The sequence below is a fragment of the Cucumis melo genome, chromosome 11, assembly GCF_025177605.1.
Source record: "Cucumis melo cultivar AY chromosome 11, USDA_Cmelo_AY_1.0, whole genome shotgun sequence".
NCBI classification, from domain to species: domain Eukaryota; kingdom Viridiplantae; phylum Streptophyta; class Magnoliopsida; order Cucurbitales; family Cucurbitaceae; genus Cucumis; species Cucumis melo.
In genome coordinates, this window is record NC_066867.1 from 11,177,875 (window position 1) to 11,195,224 (window position 17,350).

At 33.2% G+C, this 17,350-nt stretch overlaps 1 protein-coding gene across 1 annotated transcript; it reads left to right on the forward strand.

The window, feature by feature from the left end:
• The first annotated feature begins 499 nt into the window (after nt 1-499).
• On the forward strand, nt 500-2,832 carry LOC107991432 (cellulose synthase-like protein H1). Its single transcript, XM_017046358.2, has 2 exons — nt 500-1,590; nt 2,108-2,832. Exons 1-2 carry the CDS (start codon nt 1,249-1,251, stop codon nt 2,633-2,635), a joined length of 870 nt encoding a protein of 289 aa, XP_016901847.2. The 5' UTR covers nt 500-1,248; the 3' UTR covers nt 2,636-2,832.
• Nucleotides 2,833-17,350: the final 14,518 nt, after the last annotated feature.

Below are 17,350 nucleotides of genomic sequence, written 5' to 3' on the forward strand. Positions count from 1 at the left end.
ATACATTTTACAATAAAGCATATCCTCCGTTTTCCTTTCCACAATTGCCAACTTGTTTCCTTCAAACTAACAATTTAATTTCTTTTTTCAATATTAAACTTCCACACTTTTATAACATAATCAATTTAGAACATTTATTTGGATGAATACTTCAATTCTTTGTTGTAAGTGAGTCAATGAACTTACTCTCTTGTTTCTAATATATATTTTTTAGTTTGAGTAACACTTTGGAAAGGAGAATGGAACAAACCTTTTGATGTATGATTGGTTAAGAATACATACCCTTAACTAATTTAGCCATATTTGAATTAGAATTGAAAAAATGATGTTCAGTACTATATGTTTTGTAGTACTTCACACGTGGGATCATGGGACTTCAAGGGCCTATCTACAGCGGGACCGGGTGTTTCCATAGACGAAAAGTGTTATATGGACTTCACACTTTTACGTAGTTTAATTTTAATTTTAATTTTGATTCTCATAAGTTTGACATAGTTTTAATCCTCTTGTAGGACGAAAAGCTTCGGAACAAGAAATAATAAAATCATTTGGATATTCAAAAACTTTTGCAAAGTCAGCTATTCGAGCTTTTGAAGAAACCCCATTTGGCTATCTTTCAAAAGGTCTTTTGAACAATAATCTTGAAGCTGCTATCCAAGTTGCAGGATGCGGCTATGAGATCGGCACTACTTGGGGTTCCAAGGTTTTTTCTTCCCTCTTTTTTCACTCATATATTTCGATTAAACATCTGATGAAATCTCTTTTCAGTGAAAATTCAAAACAATAACAAAACAAAAAACATATTTTAGACAGTAGATAATAAAAACAATCAAATTGACCTCATTTTTATAAAGATTAGCTTTCAAAAACTGAAAAAAAAAAGATAACAACATTTGACAATTCTTTGGATTTTAACATTTTACACCTATAAATGTAAATTACGTTACAACGTCGAAGTTCATAGTTGGACGTAGTGTTTACAAATTTGTAATATTTTAAAATTATCAAATAGTTATCAAATGATAGAAGACTTTGATTTTTTTTTTTTTAAGATAGAGAAACAATTGTGTGGTTTCTTTCTATCGTAGTTTATTCATAATATGAGTTAAATCTTTTGTTTTGTTGGCCAAATTAGAAAGATAGGCTACAAAATGGGCCATATATGTATTGTTTGGTCAAATTCCAAATTAATGAAGTTGTGTGTGTAGGTATGTTTTTTGTTTTTTAATTGAATTACAGATAGGGTGGATGTATGGATCTACATGCGAGGATATTTTAACAAGCCTAGTGATTCATAGAAGAGGATGGAGATCCATTTACATTGCATTAAATCCTCCAGCATTCTTAGGGTGTGCACCCTCACAACTTCTTACTTCATTAACTCAACAGAAGCGATGGGCCTCTGGCTTCCTTGAAATTTTATTCAGCAAGCACTGCCCTATTTTTGGTACACTCTTTGAGAAACTACAATGGAAGCAATGTGCAGCCTACTTATGGATCCTCACTTGGGGCATTCGTTCCATTCTTAAGCTTTCTTATGCTTTACTTTCACCCTACTGCCTCATCACTAACTCCTCTTTCTTTCCAACCGTAAGTACAATTCAATTCTTGCATATTACTATAGAGTAGATTTGGACAGCACTCTGATAAATAAAATTTAAGTATATAACACAGCTCTTATTAGTGACAGCACGCACTCACATATTGCTATACTTTTTAACTTTGTTGCAAAAAAAACTAAAGACTTTGCACTGGAAGTAGTGTTTATTTATAAGCTTGATTTTTCAAATTCTAAAACCAAAATTGAAATGGTTACTAAATATAGCATAAATTATTATTAAAAGAGATATTAATAAGACATATTCAACATATTAATTATTTGGTGTTAATTTTGTGAGACCGTTTCCATCTTTCAGACGTAAAATCCTTAACATAGATTTAACAATCAAGTCTCTTGCAATATTATTTTTTCCAGCTACACTTTTAACTCCAATTAATGTTAAAGTATTGATATATTAAAGCTACGCTGTGTGCGGTATCAAAAGCTTATATTTGTTGATTGGTGATTTAACAACCAATCTACCTTATTTTCTAATTGTATATGCAGATGGAAGAGAGAGCAATCTTCATACCGATTTCTCTGTTCATCATTTACAACTTTCAACAGTTGTTACAATACAAAGAAACTGGTCAGTCAGTAAGAGCTTGGTGGAATAACCAAAGAATGGGAAGAATAAACACAATTTGTGCATGGTTGTTTGGAGTAGGCAATGTGGTTCTAAAGTTTTTGGGTGTCAGAGAAACTGTGTTTGAAGTAACAAAGAAAGAGACATGTTCTGAGGTAGATTTGGGGCATTTCACATTTGATGAGTCTCCAATGTTTGTGACAGGGACAACCATTTTGTTGCTTCAACTTGTTGCTTTGCTCATGAGCTTCATAAGGCTGGAGAAATCAGGAAGTGCAGTGCTTGAGGTGATTTGTAGTTTATGGTTACTTCTATGGTTTTGGCCATTTTTAAAAGGAATACTTATGTTTGGTAAAGGAAGATATGGACTTCCTTTCTCCACCATTTACAAATCAGCTATCTTGACATTGTTGTTTGTGCTATTATGCCAAGGAACAACCATAAATTAACTTAGACACGTTATGAATATTTCAGATTTTTATTAATAGCCTTGACTATGTGTAAGGGGCCGTAAATATAAGCCTCTAAAAACTCTTAGCTGAAGGTATGAATATGTACTATGTTCTCTTATTTGCCTAAACCATTTATAATACTGATTGTGAACTCTTTATTTAGATGATAAAGTATTAAATTTTACTTCACTAAGCAATTTGGTGATTTAACACTATTTTAAATGATACAATTACTTTTTATTTATACAATTTCTCAAAATTCTTGTCAACGTGATATAAACACTACTACAAAAACAGACTTCTTTGACTTTTTTGAAGAAGAATCACTATTCTTGATCTTTAAAATAACATTTTAGAAGCCAGTGTCATGAATGTCAATGTTCATGACCTCGTAAAAACATAAAAAATATTGAAATTTGACATTTATAAAATTTCAAGAATGTCCGTCTTTTTGGCATGCAAAAAATGTCAAGAACAATTGTACTTGATATATGAAAAATGCCAAGTCGGTTTCTACGTGATAAGAAAAAAATGTCAAGAATATTGGTGTTGTTTACATTTAGCAATGTCAATAACAATGTAACTTGATATGTGAAAAACATCAAGATCATTTTTTACTTGATACAAAAAAAATTGTCAAGAATATAATTTAGGTGCTAACGTGCACCTTTTAAAAACGTCAAGAACCGTCTGTGGGTTTTTTAAAATAATTGTAATTTGGATTTTTTTATAAGTTATTCTGTATTGATCATATTCTAGTCGTCTAACAATCACGTAATTATGCATATTTATATTCATCAAACATAACCAAACAAAACCTACAAAAATTTACATTTTTTCAACATTAATTGTCAATACAAAACTTTACAACTACATCAAAGATTTTTAAGTTAATTAGAATAATATATGGACAACCCCATGTGAACATTTCCAAAAAGAGTATGTGTCACACCCCACCCAAAATGCATCCTTTCCTCGCATTTCGAGCGCAGTTGGAACTGGGTGGCTCCAACGCCTTAACGATGCGCCAAAACGACGTTCTTAAACTTAGACTTTCTCAAGCTTAAACTTGAAATTAAATAGCAATGCCAGGACGCCTATATTAAATAGCAAGAAAAACATTACTCTTTGAAAGTATGTTTTCAACTTAAACTTTGATGACAACTTGTTTTCCAATATGACAACAAAAGGTTAACAACTTTGTTCCTTCAATGTCAAACTTAATATAATTACAAGGCAAATGCTTAAAGTACCGAAAACTTCTAAACTTCTAAACTTAAACTCCAACGCTTTGCACAACTATTGCTGCCTGGCACAACACAACGACTTGCCTTCTTAATGTGGCCTCTTTGCTTCACTTACCTAGGGAAGGGAAACTTAAAACATAAGTCTAACGCTTATTGAGTGACATTTTAGGAAAACTTTTGGGGAATAGAATTTCATGCATAAAACCATTTTCCAAGATCAATTTCACAACGCCTCAACACACACTAAAAACACATTAGCCTCTATTTATTCCTTTTACCAAATATCGAATCTTCCCCACACATAGACTACTGTGATGATTCATTTCACCATCAGTATCCCTAGAGAATTCACATTCAATTCCAATTGCTCAAGTGGTTAGCAAAAAATGTGGAACTTTCAATGCATCCGGCCACCATTTCATCAATGGGGGACCACTCAACGCATGGTTGACTCCTATGTGCACATAGTAGCTAGTTCATGATAAGAATAAAGCTAATGGTTTACTCGCGTACAAGCACTTTCTACAAGAATCATATAAAAATGAATACTTTAACTTGAAAACATACTTTCAAAGAGTAATGTTTTTCTTATAAGTCGTAACCAAGTTATACATGCATTATACTGTACATCATATAACATGACTTTAAAAGAAAAGCTTCAGAGATCTCCACTATTTTCTTTGGAATGGTCACTCAAAAAGACTAAAATGTTTCCTACTAATCCCCTTCTAAATTATTTCTTCTTCTCGTTACCTTGCGATTTCTTGGCAGAGCTTCTACACTTAGAATTTTCTTATAATTTCCTTTAACTCTCAAGGCCCTATTTATACAATTCTACACTTGATTAGTCATCCTTATGCTCATCTTAGCTCGCCATGTCACACCCCATCCCAGAGCACCTCCTCACAGGTCCAAAATATGGTGTGAAGTCGACCGACATCATTCTTTTTCTAACGATACTTATCAACCCTACTTAACCTGTAACTTTTATATTTCTCTTTGTAAAGCTTAGATATAAAAGTGCGGAAAAGAAAATGTCTCCAACATAAAAACATAAAACTTCATTAAGGATCTTCAGGTTCATCCAATCAATAGGTAAAATGTGAATACAAGTCTTTATATAGACACAACTAAGTTCAGAGTCTAAACCACTCACCCAATACAAAAACATAAATCAAAGTCTTATTAACCTATTATAGACAAACAATTGAATCATTTACTAGCTTAATTACAATCTAAAATGTATGAACGGAATGAGTGGTATAAAAATCTAATCAAACTTCTTGTAGTGTAGGCAGATCTCTGGCAAGCGCCAGAACAATGATCTCTAACAATAAGAAAAATAAAACAATGAAGGGTGAGTTATAAAGCCCTGTGAGTGACAACGGTTGAATAAACAATTTTGGACCAATCACAAATTGCCACATCATTTACCAAATTAATGGTGAAAAAATAAAAATAATTGAATTTGAGACTAATTAAAAGTTGACATGTGTCCCAAATTGAAATTAAAGACATAAATTGGCTAATTCTGATGAGTCACATGCATGAATTATAACCATTGAATAGTGTTAATTATTTTTGTCCAATTAAATATTATTTATTTGGGCTAAAGTGCAATTGAGCTAAAAAATAAGTTTAATTTAGTCTAAAATGCTAAATATGACCCAATTTCATGTGGTTGAGCTCATGGATCTGGTCCATGGACCAATTAGGCCCAAGTCCATAAAGTCAACAAGAGAGCTCTATCAATAGATGAGTTCGAGAGATAAAAAAATTTTAGACACTAAAAGGTCTAGAGAGAACTTTCCCAAGAGCCAGAACACACCCTAACTCTTGAAGTGGACCACTCTTGAAGATTGAAGTTCCTTTGAAGATACAAGCTTTCTTTCAAGACTCCAACTTCAAGAACATCACGTGCTCGGCTTTCTCAAATCAAGCGTAGGTATCCAATTGAGAGAGAATCAGAGAATCAAGTACTAGAGATCGAACCGCATTACATCATAATCAACATCAACACAAGTTCAACTTGATAAATTAAATTTGTTTCAAAATCTCATTATAACTATATATCAAGAGATGGAATAATCTAGGCACCTGTAGAGGCCTTCATCTCTTATCTAATCTATGTGATGGAAACTCTAGGCATCTACTGGATACCCTCATCACACGACCTCTGTGTAAAGGACAAATATCCCTCGTAAGGTTGTTCTCAAATCAAAACATCTCCATATAAACTAAATCATATTCAGAAATCTCATGCTAAAACTTTAACTCATTTAAGTTTGCATGCTTATGTAAAACTCTTGCATTAAGCAAGTCTTAAATCTAGTTCTACTCAAATAATATATTTGCTTAAATATTTTCAAAACTTAGCATTCAAACACTTTCAAAACTTAGCGTTCAAATACATTCTCATAAATCTCATGCTTAAAGAAACATTTCTCGATCTAAATGATTTAGAAATTTAGCTCAATCATGTTTTCTTGTAAACTCACATCTAAACTTGAATCTCATGCTTTGTCATAAATCTAGTATATTCAAATACTTAAACTCAAAGCATGCTTAGAAATACAAATTCATAAATCAAGTTTATAAATTCTTTTTAAATTTATTTTTGTTACTCACAACTTTCGACTAGATTCTTGGTCTATAAATTTGCCCTATCTCTTCATGCCCTAAAACAACAAGAAAACTCAAGTTACTTTAGTTTCATTTAAAAGAAACTCCTTTAACTTTTTACTCTTTTCCCTTTTCTGATAAAGGGAGCTCTTTCTTACGAAACTTGATCTCTTTGAACTCCTACATTGTCTTAGATTACTCAAGATCAATTCTACAAGCTTGCCTCAAATGAGCTCCTGTACAGATATAGAGTTCAAGATCAAAAGGCCTAACTTAGAAATTATTGCTCTTAAGTTCCTTAAACAAAGAAGAATAAGCTTGAACTTACTTAGATCTAAACTTTAGGCTTTTAACTCTTCCTCCTTTGCTCAATTGTACCAAACACAACAACTTCTCGAATAACCCTTGACTGAACGCCCAAACTGAAGCTCTCTAAGCTCTCTTGCTTGATTGGATAGCTCTCTTGCTTGGTTCCAACACTTGCAAGCAAATCTCAACTTCTCTTAAAATTTTCTCTCTACTTTGCTCTTGAAGTGATAATGATGAGAACTGAGAGAAATGAGGGTCTTCTATACTTCAAACACTTTATTCATCCGAAAAACGCTAACCCGCGCGTGATAGAAATTTTTGAAAATTTGTCCACCAACCACCTCCAAAATATTAACGTTTTCATAAGAATGATCTATATCAATATGCATGAATTATAATGTCAGCTATATCAAAAACCATCTTCCAAATGAAAAAATTGTGCGAGCACAAACTACCACTTGTAGCAACTAAAAAAATTAATCAACTCAACTTACACCTCATCCAACTCAATTTATGAGTACAAGAGTCAATCTATGCCATTTGAATTGTCGAAATAGTTTGATAACATATCGAACTTGAGATGATAATACTTCTTTTGGTCACAATATACCTCATATACCTCATGACATAGTATCCACACTGGTGTTTCCCAACTTGTAAAGTACATTATAATAAAATTAAATAAATAATAAAATTGAAGTAATTCTAATTGTTAGATGTCAACAAAATACAATGAATAAGTAATAATGTTTATACTTGCTTTTAATGTTCTCCACAATATTGACTTCTAATTTTTTTTAATATTATTTTGAGATTGAATGATAGCTATTGCTCTATTTGTCAAGAAATAACCACAAATTGTAAAATAAAGTGCAATCTTTAAAGTAAAAACACTAAATGACATATCTTATATATGCTTACGAGGTTCTCTTCATTGATTTAAGGTAGTACACCATACCATATTATGTAGTGCTCAAACAACCCTAATTAATAAAATATAATAAGTAATTTATTGATAATGTAAGTTATAAGATAAGGTAACTCTCCCAGGATTGAAATGAGCAAGAACTATTTGGTTTGCTTCTGAGACTATTAATCTACATTGCACAGGCTTCAAGTTCTAGGTTATTGAGAGATATGTTCGAAAGAAGTAAGAAACAGATCTTCAAAAGTGTATTACAAAATTTTCTTTGAACTAAGAACGGATGAGTGCAAGTAACTACAAAATATTTTAAACTCATAAATATACTACATAAATTCAGATGAGTAAAAGTACAAAGAAATAATAAACTTACGTCATATAAGCCACCAATGTCAATGTCTTGAATTTTTTTATGTTACAAACTTACGTCATATAAGCCACCAATGTCAATTATGTTGTCTAAGGGATCACAACTCTCTAGATTGATACTGAAAAATCCTACAGGAAGTTGGAAAGAAATACTAAATTCCTTGGCCATCACCTTCTGAGTGTACCTAAGAATGAACTTCAAAACTACTGGCAAAACCAATGGTGACTTACTAACAACTTCATTTTCTTTAGTCATAATCATTGAGGATTTATCCTAATGCAACAACATCATAACCACAAAAATATAATACATATCCAATATAAAGCATAAATACTAGACATTTGAGTTTACTTATAGATCATTTACGTTATTGATCATGTCCATCTTCTCTTTTTGTTTTTATGGGATTTAAACCTATTCAACTTACTCTTCTTTTGGCATTTTCCTATGGATTCAACCTCCTTCACCCTACTCTTCTTTTTTGGTTTCTCTTCGGAATTGACCTTCTTCACCTTCATCTTCCTTTTCAATTTCTCTTGAGATTGAACCTTCTTTACTTAATATTCTTTTTCAATCTCTTATGGGATTCAATCTCGTTTAATAAATTTTGTTTGGAACAACTTTTTTATTCCAATAAATCACTTTTGAATGAATTTACTTTCTTCCTTCATTTATATCCTTAACATTTTTCCATTTTCATTGTCCACCTTCAGAACATTGAATTCCATCGGCATATTCTTTTTTACACAAACAACAATCATTAGGCCATGCATTGATCTTTTAATATTCCATTCCTAATACACCTATGTTTTCTTTGCTTCATACAATAAATTTGAGAGTCATTTTTGTGAGGCCCTGATCGCATACAACCAAGACAATAAAAGCCCAATGTCAAGCAATATGCAGGAGATCTTGACACAAAGAAAGGAAGATCGAGTGGAGAGGAGTATAGGATATCCAGTGGGGAAGTATGAAAAAGGGAGGAAGGTGATGCGAGAATATATGCTTAAGTCTAAGTTCCATCGCGAGAAGGCAAGTGACGCCATGGGAATAAGTTAGCGAAGAAGCATGTGTTGAACGCCAAAAGTTAGGTGTTAACATAATATTGCAGAAAAGATCAAGTGCCTATGCCTAAGAAAGGAGGCGAAGAAGTGTCTTGTCCAGATGACTTGGCTACTCGCTGAGAGAAAATAAATGTTTGCTGCTTCCCGAGAAGATAGGAGGGTCAGGCAATTTAAGAGTTTGACTTCCCAAATAGATAAGGTGTGCATCCCGAGGGAAAAGTCCAATCACGGCTGACGGATAGCCTACATGTCGAGTTTAGGTTGGCAAAATGACGAGTCGATAAGAAGACAAGTTTAAAGTATTAAAACGACCCTTAGATGCGAAAGGTCACTATAAAAGGGGCCAAAGGCCAAAGAGAAAAGGAGAGTTTTTAGAAGTATTAGACTTCTTGATGAAAGTGACAAGGAAGATTTGAAGTACTGAGTGGCAAATGAGAAAATCGCTAAGCGAGAAAAGGAATCTAATAGCAGAAAAGGAAAGGATTGAGGCTATAGTATATGAGCGAGTGATAAATAAGATTCCATTGTGATTTCTAAAAATTTTCCTTTTATGTTTAAATCTTTCTTTGCTTATATATATATGAGTTACGAATAAATGTTTGTGGATGATTGTTCCCAATCCAAGTGAGTATCTCTATGACTATTGTTGTTTTTTAGTAGTTATCAAGAGAGGAATATTTGTGAATCCCTAACAAGGGAGGAAATAATTACAAATACTTTCCATAAATAGTTAGTATTTGTGAATCTTTCGTTAGTGGAAGAAATGTTTGCAAATATTTTTCATAAACAAGTAGGGGATGTGTTGTAAATGTGATACATGAGGAGTATGATCTGTTTATGAAAATATTCTAATGTTAATATTCCTTATTGTGTGATTCTAGTGACTGTAAATGCTATGTAAGGCAAGTAAGTAAGTAAGTGTACAAACCTTTCTGTGTACAATTAGTAGTTGTTTTCAAAGGAAAATACGATCTACCACTGGATGCTGGTGGAAATCCAAGATAACTCGCGTGACGTTGGTTGAGTATGAATACTAGGTTCAGGCGATGAGAGAATCCTAGTTCTACGTAAGTCACAAATGAAACGTTGGTTGAATGAAAAAGGATGAAGGTGTCGAGGCACTAGTGAAAATCCCAGGTAACTCGCACGACGATGACTGAATGTGAATCCCAGGTCCATGTGAGGGGAGAATCCCAAGCCCAAACAATGACTTGGAACGCATGATGACTTGAATGTGTAAAAACTAATTGTGCTTATAATGATGATTGTAGTGGCTGATCGAACACGTGATTGTTTAAATATATGGAAATCTATTGTACTTAGGATGACGGTGGTTGTTGTTTCAAACGTGTGGAATTCCTTTATACTTATAGAAATTGATGGTTGTGGTGTGATGCAGAAAAATTATTGATCTGCAATCTGATTTTGTTGATATATGTTCTTTGAATATTATTGATTTCCCCATAAAGGTATTTCTTAATCCATCACTCACTAAGTCCATTTGACTTGTGTTTTAAAGTTTCCTTCCCAAAGTTGTCAAGCATTGAAGCCAAGCGAAGGATGGACCTTAGGCGTTGTATCCTACTTAACAATAGAAGACAAAATTATTCGATAGCCTTACATGGCGCGTTGGCTATGGAAATTTTTATTACGCCTAAGGAGATGGCTGGTAAGCAAATGGCTCCTTAGTGTGGATGGTCCAACTAGAAGGAAGAAAAGAGAGATACCTACGTTAGTGTGGCCTAACATAGTGATCTAGAGAGCAAAGGAGTTGAAGAACCGAGCTAGGGGAGGTAAGACTTCACACCTCTAAGTACCTCGTCTCAAGAAGCAACATTAGGCGATGGACGAGGAAATGGGTATCTTTGGGCAGTAGTTGAAGAAGCAAAAGGAGGAAAAGGACAATGATTAAAACCGAGGTTGAGTATCAGTGCGAAGAGTTCAACAAAGCCTTTCCCACCATGGCCCAAAGGGTTCCACCTTGATGGTAAAGAAGGAAGCAAGGTGTATTACTACACGATGAGGCGTGTAAACCAGACGCAAGGTTGGGAAAGTTGAGATAGGCAAAGGGAAGCGGGAGATTATGTTTTAAGTTTTGTTGTAAGGAAAGTTATAAGTTGTAATTAAACATTCTAAAAAGTGTTAAGTTAATAAAGGAAAAAGTTTGTATTTATTCCACTGTATTATCCTACCATCGTGTAATGGTGTAAAAGTGAAAGTGAACAAATCGTCGAAATGAAGTTAGTAAAATTTAAATCGATGTTTTTCCACTAATGCGTTAAGAAAGCATGGCATTTAAAGCCTTGAATTGAGGACGATAATAGAAGTTGTTCCGCTTACTGGACATTCGACGTTTACTATGTGGTGTGGTAAGCATGGAAGGTCCAAGTGACACCCCTCCACAAAGTTATAATAAGTGACTTTTGGAGTGGAGTGTAACACATTTGGTAATTGGCAAAACTTTCTTAAAGGTTTTGAGTAGTTTTGAAAAGTTGTATCACTTCATTCGTATCAAACTTTTAGATTGTATAATTTGCTAATGTAGATAACTTGGTGTATTTAGGGTTTAAGAATTACTCAAACTCGTATGATTGCGTTCATATCTAACTCAAAAGCACGAATTATATTAAGCACATTATTCAAACTTAAAAGAGTGAGTTTTCCCCTAAACAAATGGAGAGTTTAAGAATTACTTTAGAGGTCACATTCGAGATTTCGAGATGACAGGTCAAGAAGAGATTGATGAATTTCATCAAAGGAGGCGCTTCATGAAAGTGTCTTATATGGTTCTTACCTTTACTTTATGTTTATCGAATCAAATTTGTATACAAGAATACATACTTGAAAGCCACAAATGGCTGCACTCTTTAGTTTTAGAGTGTCGATGGATTTACTCATGTAATTAGGTTATTTTTAATTCATGATGACATTGTGCTTAATTATAATTGATTGGTCTTTAATATATCTTAGGTTGAATGTTTGATTGATAGACTAAATGTTTGACTTGACTTATGTCTTTGAATAACTACTAATCTTTCATGCAAATAGTTAGATTGATTATAAAGGTAGTTGATGACAATTCTTAATATCTTAAAGCTTAATTTGATTTCAATATATTGGTATCATTTAAGCTTGCATGAAAATAGGTTGCTTTTGAAGGAAATTAATTTTCATCTTAGTTTCTAGACCTAAATATATTGTTAAAATTAATCCCACGAATTGATTAAATTAAAACTAATGAAGTTTGTAATGAAGCCAGCCTCCTAGAACTCCTTTTACCTTGAATTTGATCGTTGTTTAGTTTACTTTAATTCTACAATTGTTTAACGTTTGATGTTATTTCCCTATATAAATCAACTTAATTCTAAAATAGCTAAACAAAACTCGTTAATTGATCCATAAAGACAATACTCAGCTCTTAGAAGCTGTTTTACGATACTCGACTCGTTAATTGATCAACATGGATATTCTAATTGATTACAAATTCAACTGTTTTATATTGGATTGTCAAGCTAAAGGAAATCAAACTTGGATACCATCACTGGATACAAGATGGATATGACTACTACATCTTACTATGACCTCTTGAGGAACCATCTTCAACTATGAAAACCGAATTCTTTAGGCAAACAAGGTAAAAGGCTTTAAAGCACAATTGGCTTCACTTACTAACACTATTTAAATTAGCTGCAAGAAATTAATCACAATCAAGTTCATCATCCATTGCTTCCAAGTAGCTATGGCATCCATGATTCGACAAGAATGTAACGTGTTAAACATAGAAACAACTAGTTATGTGAATAGAGAACATATCAAGACCATCAACAAATTCTCACTAATTACCATCTTAATCTAAGAAATCGTGAAAATTTTTTCTATGCTAACATCAATAATACTTTTCAGGCATCGTTTGATTTAATATGACAGGCTCAAATATAGAAAACAAACCTTCCCTGAAGGGTTTGATGGTGGATCTTATTATGGTAATTAAAGAAAAAATTATCAATTTGGAGAATTCAGTCTACACTATAATCTCCAAGATATGAAGTCATTATAAATCAATTCAAAGTTTAAAGATGCAAATGAGGCAACTTGCCAATTCCTTTCGCAATGTACAAAAAACTAAGTTTCCAAGTTATCCCTAAGAAGAATCCTAGAGAGGAGTGCAATGTCATAACTCTTAGAAGTGACAAACGTTTGAGCAAACATTTCGAGGATGACGAGAATGAGAAAAATCAAGAGGAAGGTGAATCCACCATTACCAATGAGCGTAATGAACAACTTGGATCTTAAGAAAAGGTGGACAAGCAATAATTAAATATAGAAAGTACTTCTAACGCTTCATCTTTTGTTCCTAATTTTGGGTTTTTATGTTCTAAAACTCATGGATAGTAAATGTAAATAATTGGTTGTTATCAATAAAGTGTGATCGATGTTGTTTCAATCAGAGTTATTGTTTATCTTATATTAGTTTTGCATTAATAACCTAAATCCAATAAACTCACATCAATCCTATGTTGTCTTATGAGTCTTGAACAATATGTGGAGACATACGAGGATAAATGTTTAAGATACAATCTAAAAGGTTTATAGTATGAAGAGAAGGTTTGGTATCTTATTCTAGTGACACAATCAATATGACCCACTTTATATTTGATACAAACACATTAATCCAACGTATTCATGTAGATGACATGCGAGTGGAGGTATCCTATGTAATGAGTTTTCATGAAATCAAACTACAAAATAGTAATCGATAGATGTATCTTCGTTAACTAGGTGTGTTTCTATTTCAATAGGATGATCTAAGCAATTTAGTCTTAATCTTGAGTATATTATGAATTGTTGTTCACGAGGGATTTTCATTTGATTTGCATAGGTGAGCTTGCCCAGTTCATCTATTCGGCATGAATTGCTGTTCAAGAAGTCTTTAGTGATTATACGTTGTTGGAAATATATTCTGACTAGTGGTAAGTTTTTCAGTATATACTTTTGAGAACTAATGGGTGATGATACAATATACTGAACATAAGAGATCAAACAACTACTCAAGGATGCATGAAGCTAGGATTGCATGTGAATATTGATTAAGGGGGAGTGATCCTACTAATGTTATGATAATTGCTATTGCACAATATATTTTTTATTGTTGAGTCAGTCTATGGTCAGCACTATGAGCTATGTGTAGAGTGTTGTACCCTAAGTTATAACATTGTAATGATCACTTAACTGCACGAACAATATAATATCTTATCATGGATTTAAGATCCCCCACATGTAGATGTTGTGTCATCGAACTCGGTTACTAAAGCTTTATTGTGTTTGATTCCTCCTTTACTTGTTTCTCTGGTTGTTTCTTAGTTATTAACTCACAGTACAACATATGGTACAACTATAACTAAGTGGGTACTTTCTCATAATTAGTTAAATATTCTTTCATCCCACGCCTGCTATATGAGTTCACAATTTATTGCATCTTATCACTATTGTTGAAATTTATGTCCTAAAACTCGTAGTTTGTAATCATATTCTATTCAATAAAGTCGTTATTGAGAAATTGAATACTATAATCTTAAATCCAATAAACTAAGTTCCCAAGGCTATTTTGAGTAAACTTAAACTTTATGTAGAGACATAAATAGGGATTAAATTCGAGTAAATAACTTAAATAGTCTAAAGTATATAAATAAAGGTTGGGCGCCTTATTCAGAGATACTATGGATGCGGCCCGCTTTGTAGTTAATACAAACAATGTAATCCTGAATCGTTTATGTAGAGACATAAAAGTGGGGGCATCCTATGTAAAAGGTTTACATAAGACATAACCATGAAATAGTCACTTTTACGTTATAACGTCGTTTACTGTTTAAAATTAACTATCTCAATTATTGATGACCTAGGTAACTTAATCTTAATCCTGAGCTAACTGTAAACTCCTGTCACATGAGATTATCCTTAGATCTATAAAGGTGAGGGCAACTCATTAGCGTTGGCCCAATAAGCCTCCCATTTCTGAAGTAAGATTCGATGGATAGTTGGGAACATAAGGTGCAAGACGGAATTCACTTTTACCCGCTTTAAGGGTTAGTAGATAGGTTGTTCCCTTAAAGACTGAATCCAAGTCTTGAATAAAGGGGCCCCACCCTTTCATTGGCCCAAGAGGGATTCAGTTTATAGGTTGGACCTTAAACTAATTGTTCAATAGTGGATCAGTGAGACTTGTCGCCTCGGGGGTAAAACGGTATTTTTGACCCAGCTGAGGTTACAAAAAACTTGTGAAAGATTAACTTACTAATTATTGTTATATCAGATGGACAGAAATATATTTATAGTGAGGGGAGTGCAACTACGAGACTTTTGTGGAATAACTCGTTAGTTAACGAATGTTGATTAGCTCGACCTAAAAGGGTTTAGCCAGTTCATCTCAGATCATTGGAGCCCAAGATCTATAGCTCATACGAAATTAATTTAGAACAAAATGTTGGAATAATTCAAATTATTCGAATTAGGTAAAGAAGAGAATCTGACAAGTATATATGATTTAGTCATCGGTTATAGCTTTAATTATGTAAGAGCTTTATGCTTAAATGTGATTTATATATTTAAAATATGAATAGATATTCATATTTGGAAGCTCAGAATTAATGGAAGTAGTTAAAGTTGTAAAAAGTCTAAATGTTGCCTTATGACAAAAGTCAAACTTTGACTGACTTTATATTTAAATATGATTTGAATTTTAGAAAAATGAATACAGATTCATACTCGGGAGATTAGAATTAGTCAAGACGGATAAAATGGTAAAAAAGTCAAAATGTTGACTTTTGACTTTAAAAAGTCAAAGTTTGACTTTGACTAAAATGGTCAAATGACCATTTTGCCTCTTGACCAAAGTTAGTTGGAAAATCCAACATTTGTTGGATAATTTTACTAACTCTTAGTGGGCTATGTGAAAGCTCATGGTGATGACACCAAGCCCACGAAGAGAAATTGGAATGGTGAAAAATTAGGTGTTGAAATTTTATGAAGAAATTACATGCAATTTTGCATGTAATTTGCTTATAAATAGTTTATTTTTCAAATTAAAAAATGACATTTTTTGTTTTTTTTTTTTAATTTGAGAAATTGTTTTTAGATCTCAACCCTTCAAATTCCATCTCTTTTCTCTTTTTTCCTTCATTGAACGGGTCCCACAACCCAGTTCCAAATCTGAAGATTAGCGGGTCAACTCTAGTAGAGGTCTGGAATCGTGTTCGTGAGGAGGTTTTAAAGTATTGGGAAGCTACAAAGGCAAGTTTTTCATTCATCCCTAATTTAATATAATTATGGTTCTTTTAATGCTTGTTAATTATCAATATTAGCTTAGTTGTAATTAGAGTAAATATTCGACCCTATTTCTCCTACGATTGTATGCTTTCTATGAACCATGTCACTCTTGCATCGCCAATTGCACCTTAATGTATATAGTCAGGAAAAAGATACTGCAAATACTTATATTGTATAGAGTATACTGCATAGCGTTAGTTGCGCAATAAATTTATTTAGAACACCAATTCCCTGAGTTCAACTCCAGACTTACTACGAAAGCTCCTTTCGCTTACACTTGGGGGATAGAGAGGAAGACTTATACTACATGCATACATTATCAATCAGCAATGTGTAGATAGGACATCAATCTTTTATTGCATTATCATGTCTTAGCCGGCTATTAAGTCGCTTAATTAGAGCCTAGCATGACATATCTTTGAAGCATTCTTAATATTAAAAATGCACAGAAAGCATCGTCCTCTTTGCACTCTATTGTTTGCAATCATCTGCCACTAAACTTCATTATCCTTCGTGCTGAGTGCGCGTCTCTCACGTCGCAAGGCTCCATCCACCACATAACTTCGTTCTCCATCATGTGCAGCCACCGTTCAAAGGTCCAAGTTAAGTCCCTTGCTGTTAGAGCTAATATCCCCATCCTTGCAAGCCATGTGCCTCTCTAGTTTCGCAAGCTAATCTCCCTAACCCGAGCCATGCAATCTCTTCTCACAAAGCCATGCGCATTTTTCGTTCAGTCAAGCCAAGTCGCACCCAAATCATCTTCTTCCAGCTAGGCTCCTTTTCTAACTAAGCCAAGACCCTCATGCCCCTCTTTTAAGCCATTTGAGCCATTTTTTTTTGTTTTGTTTTTTTTTT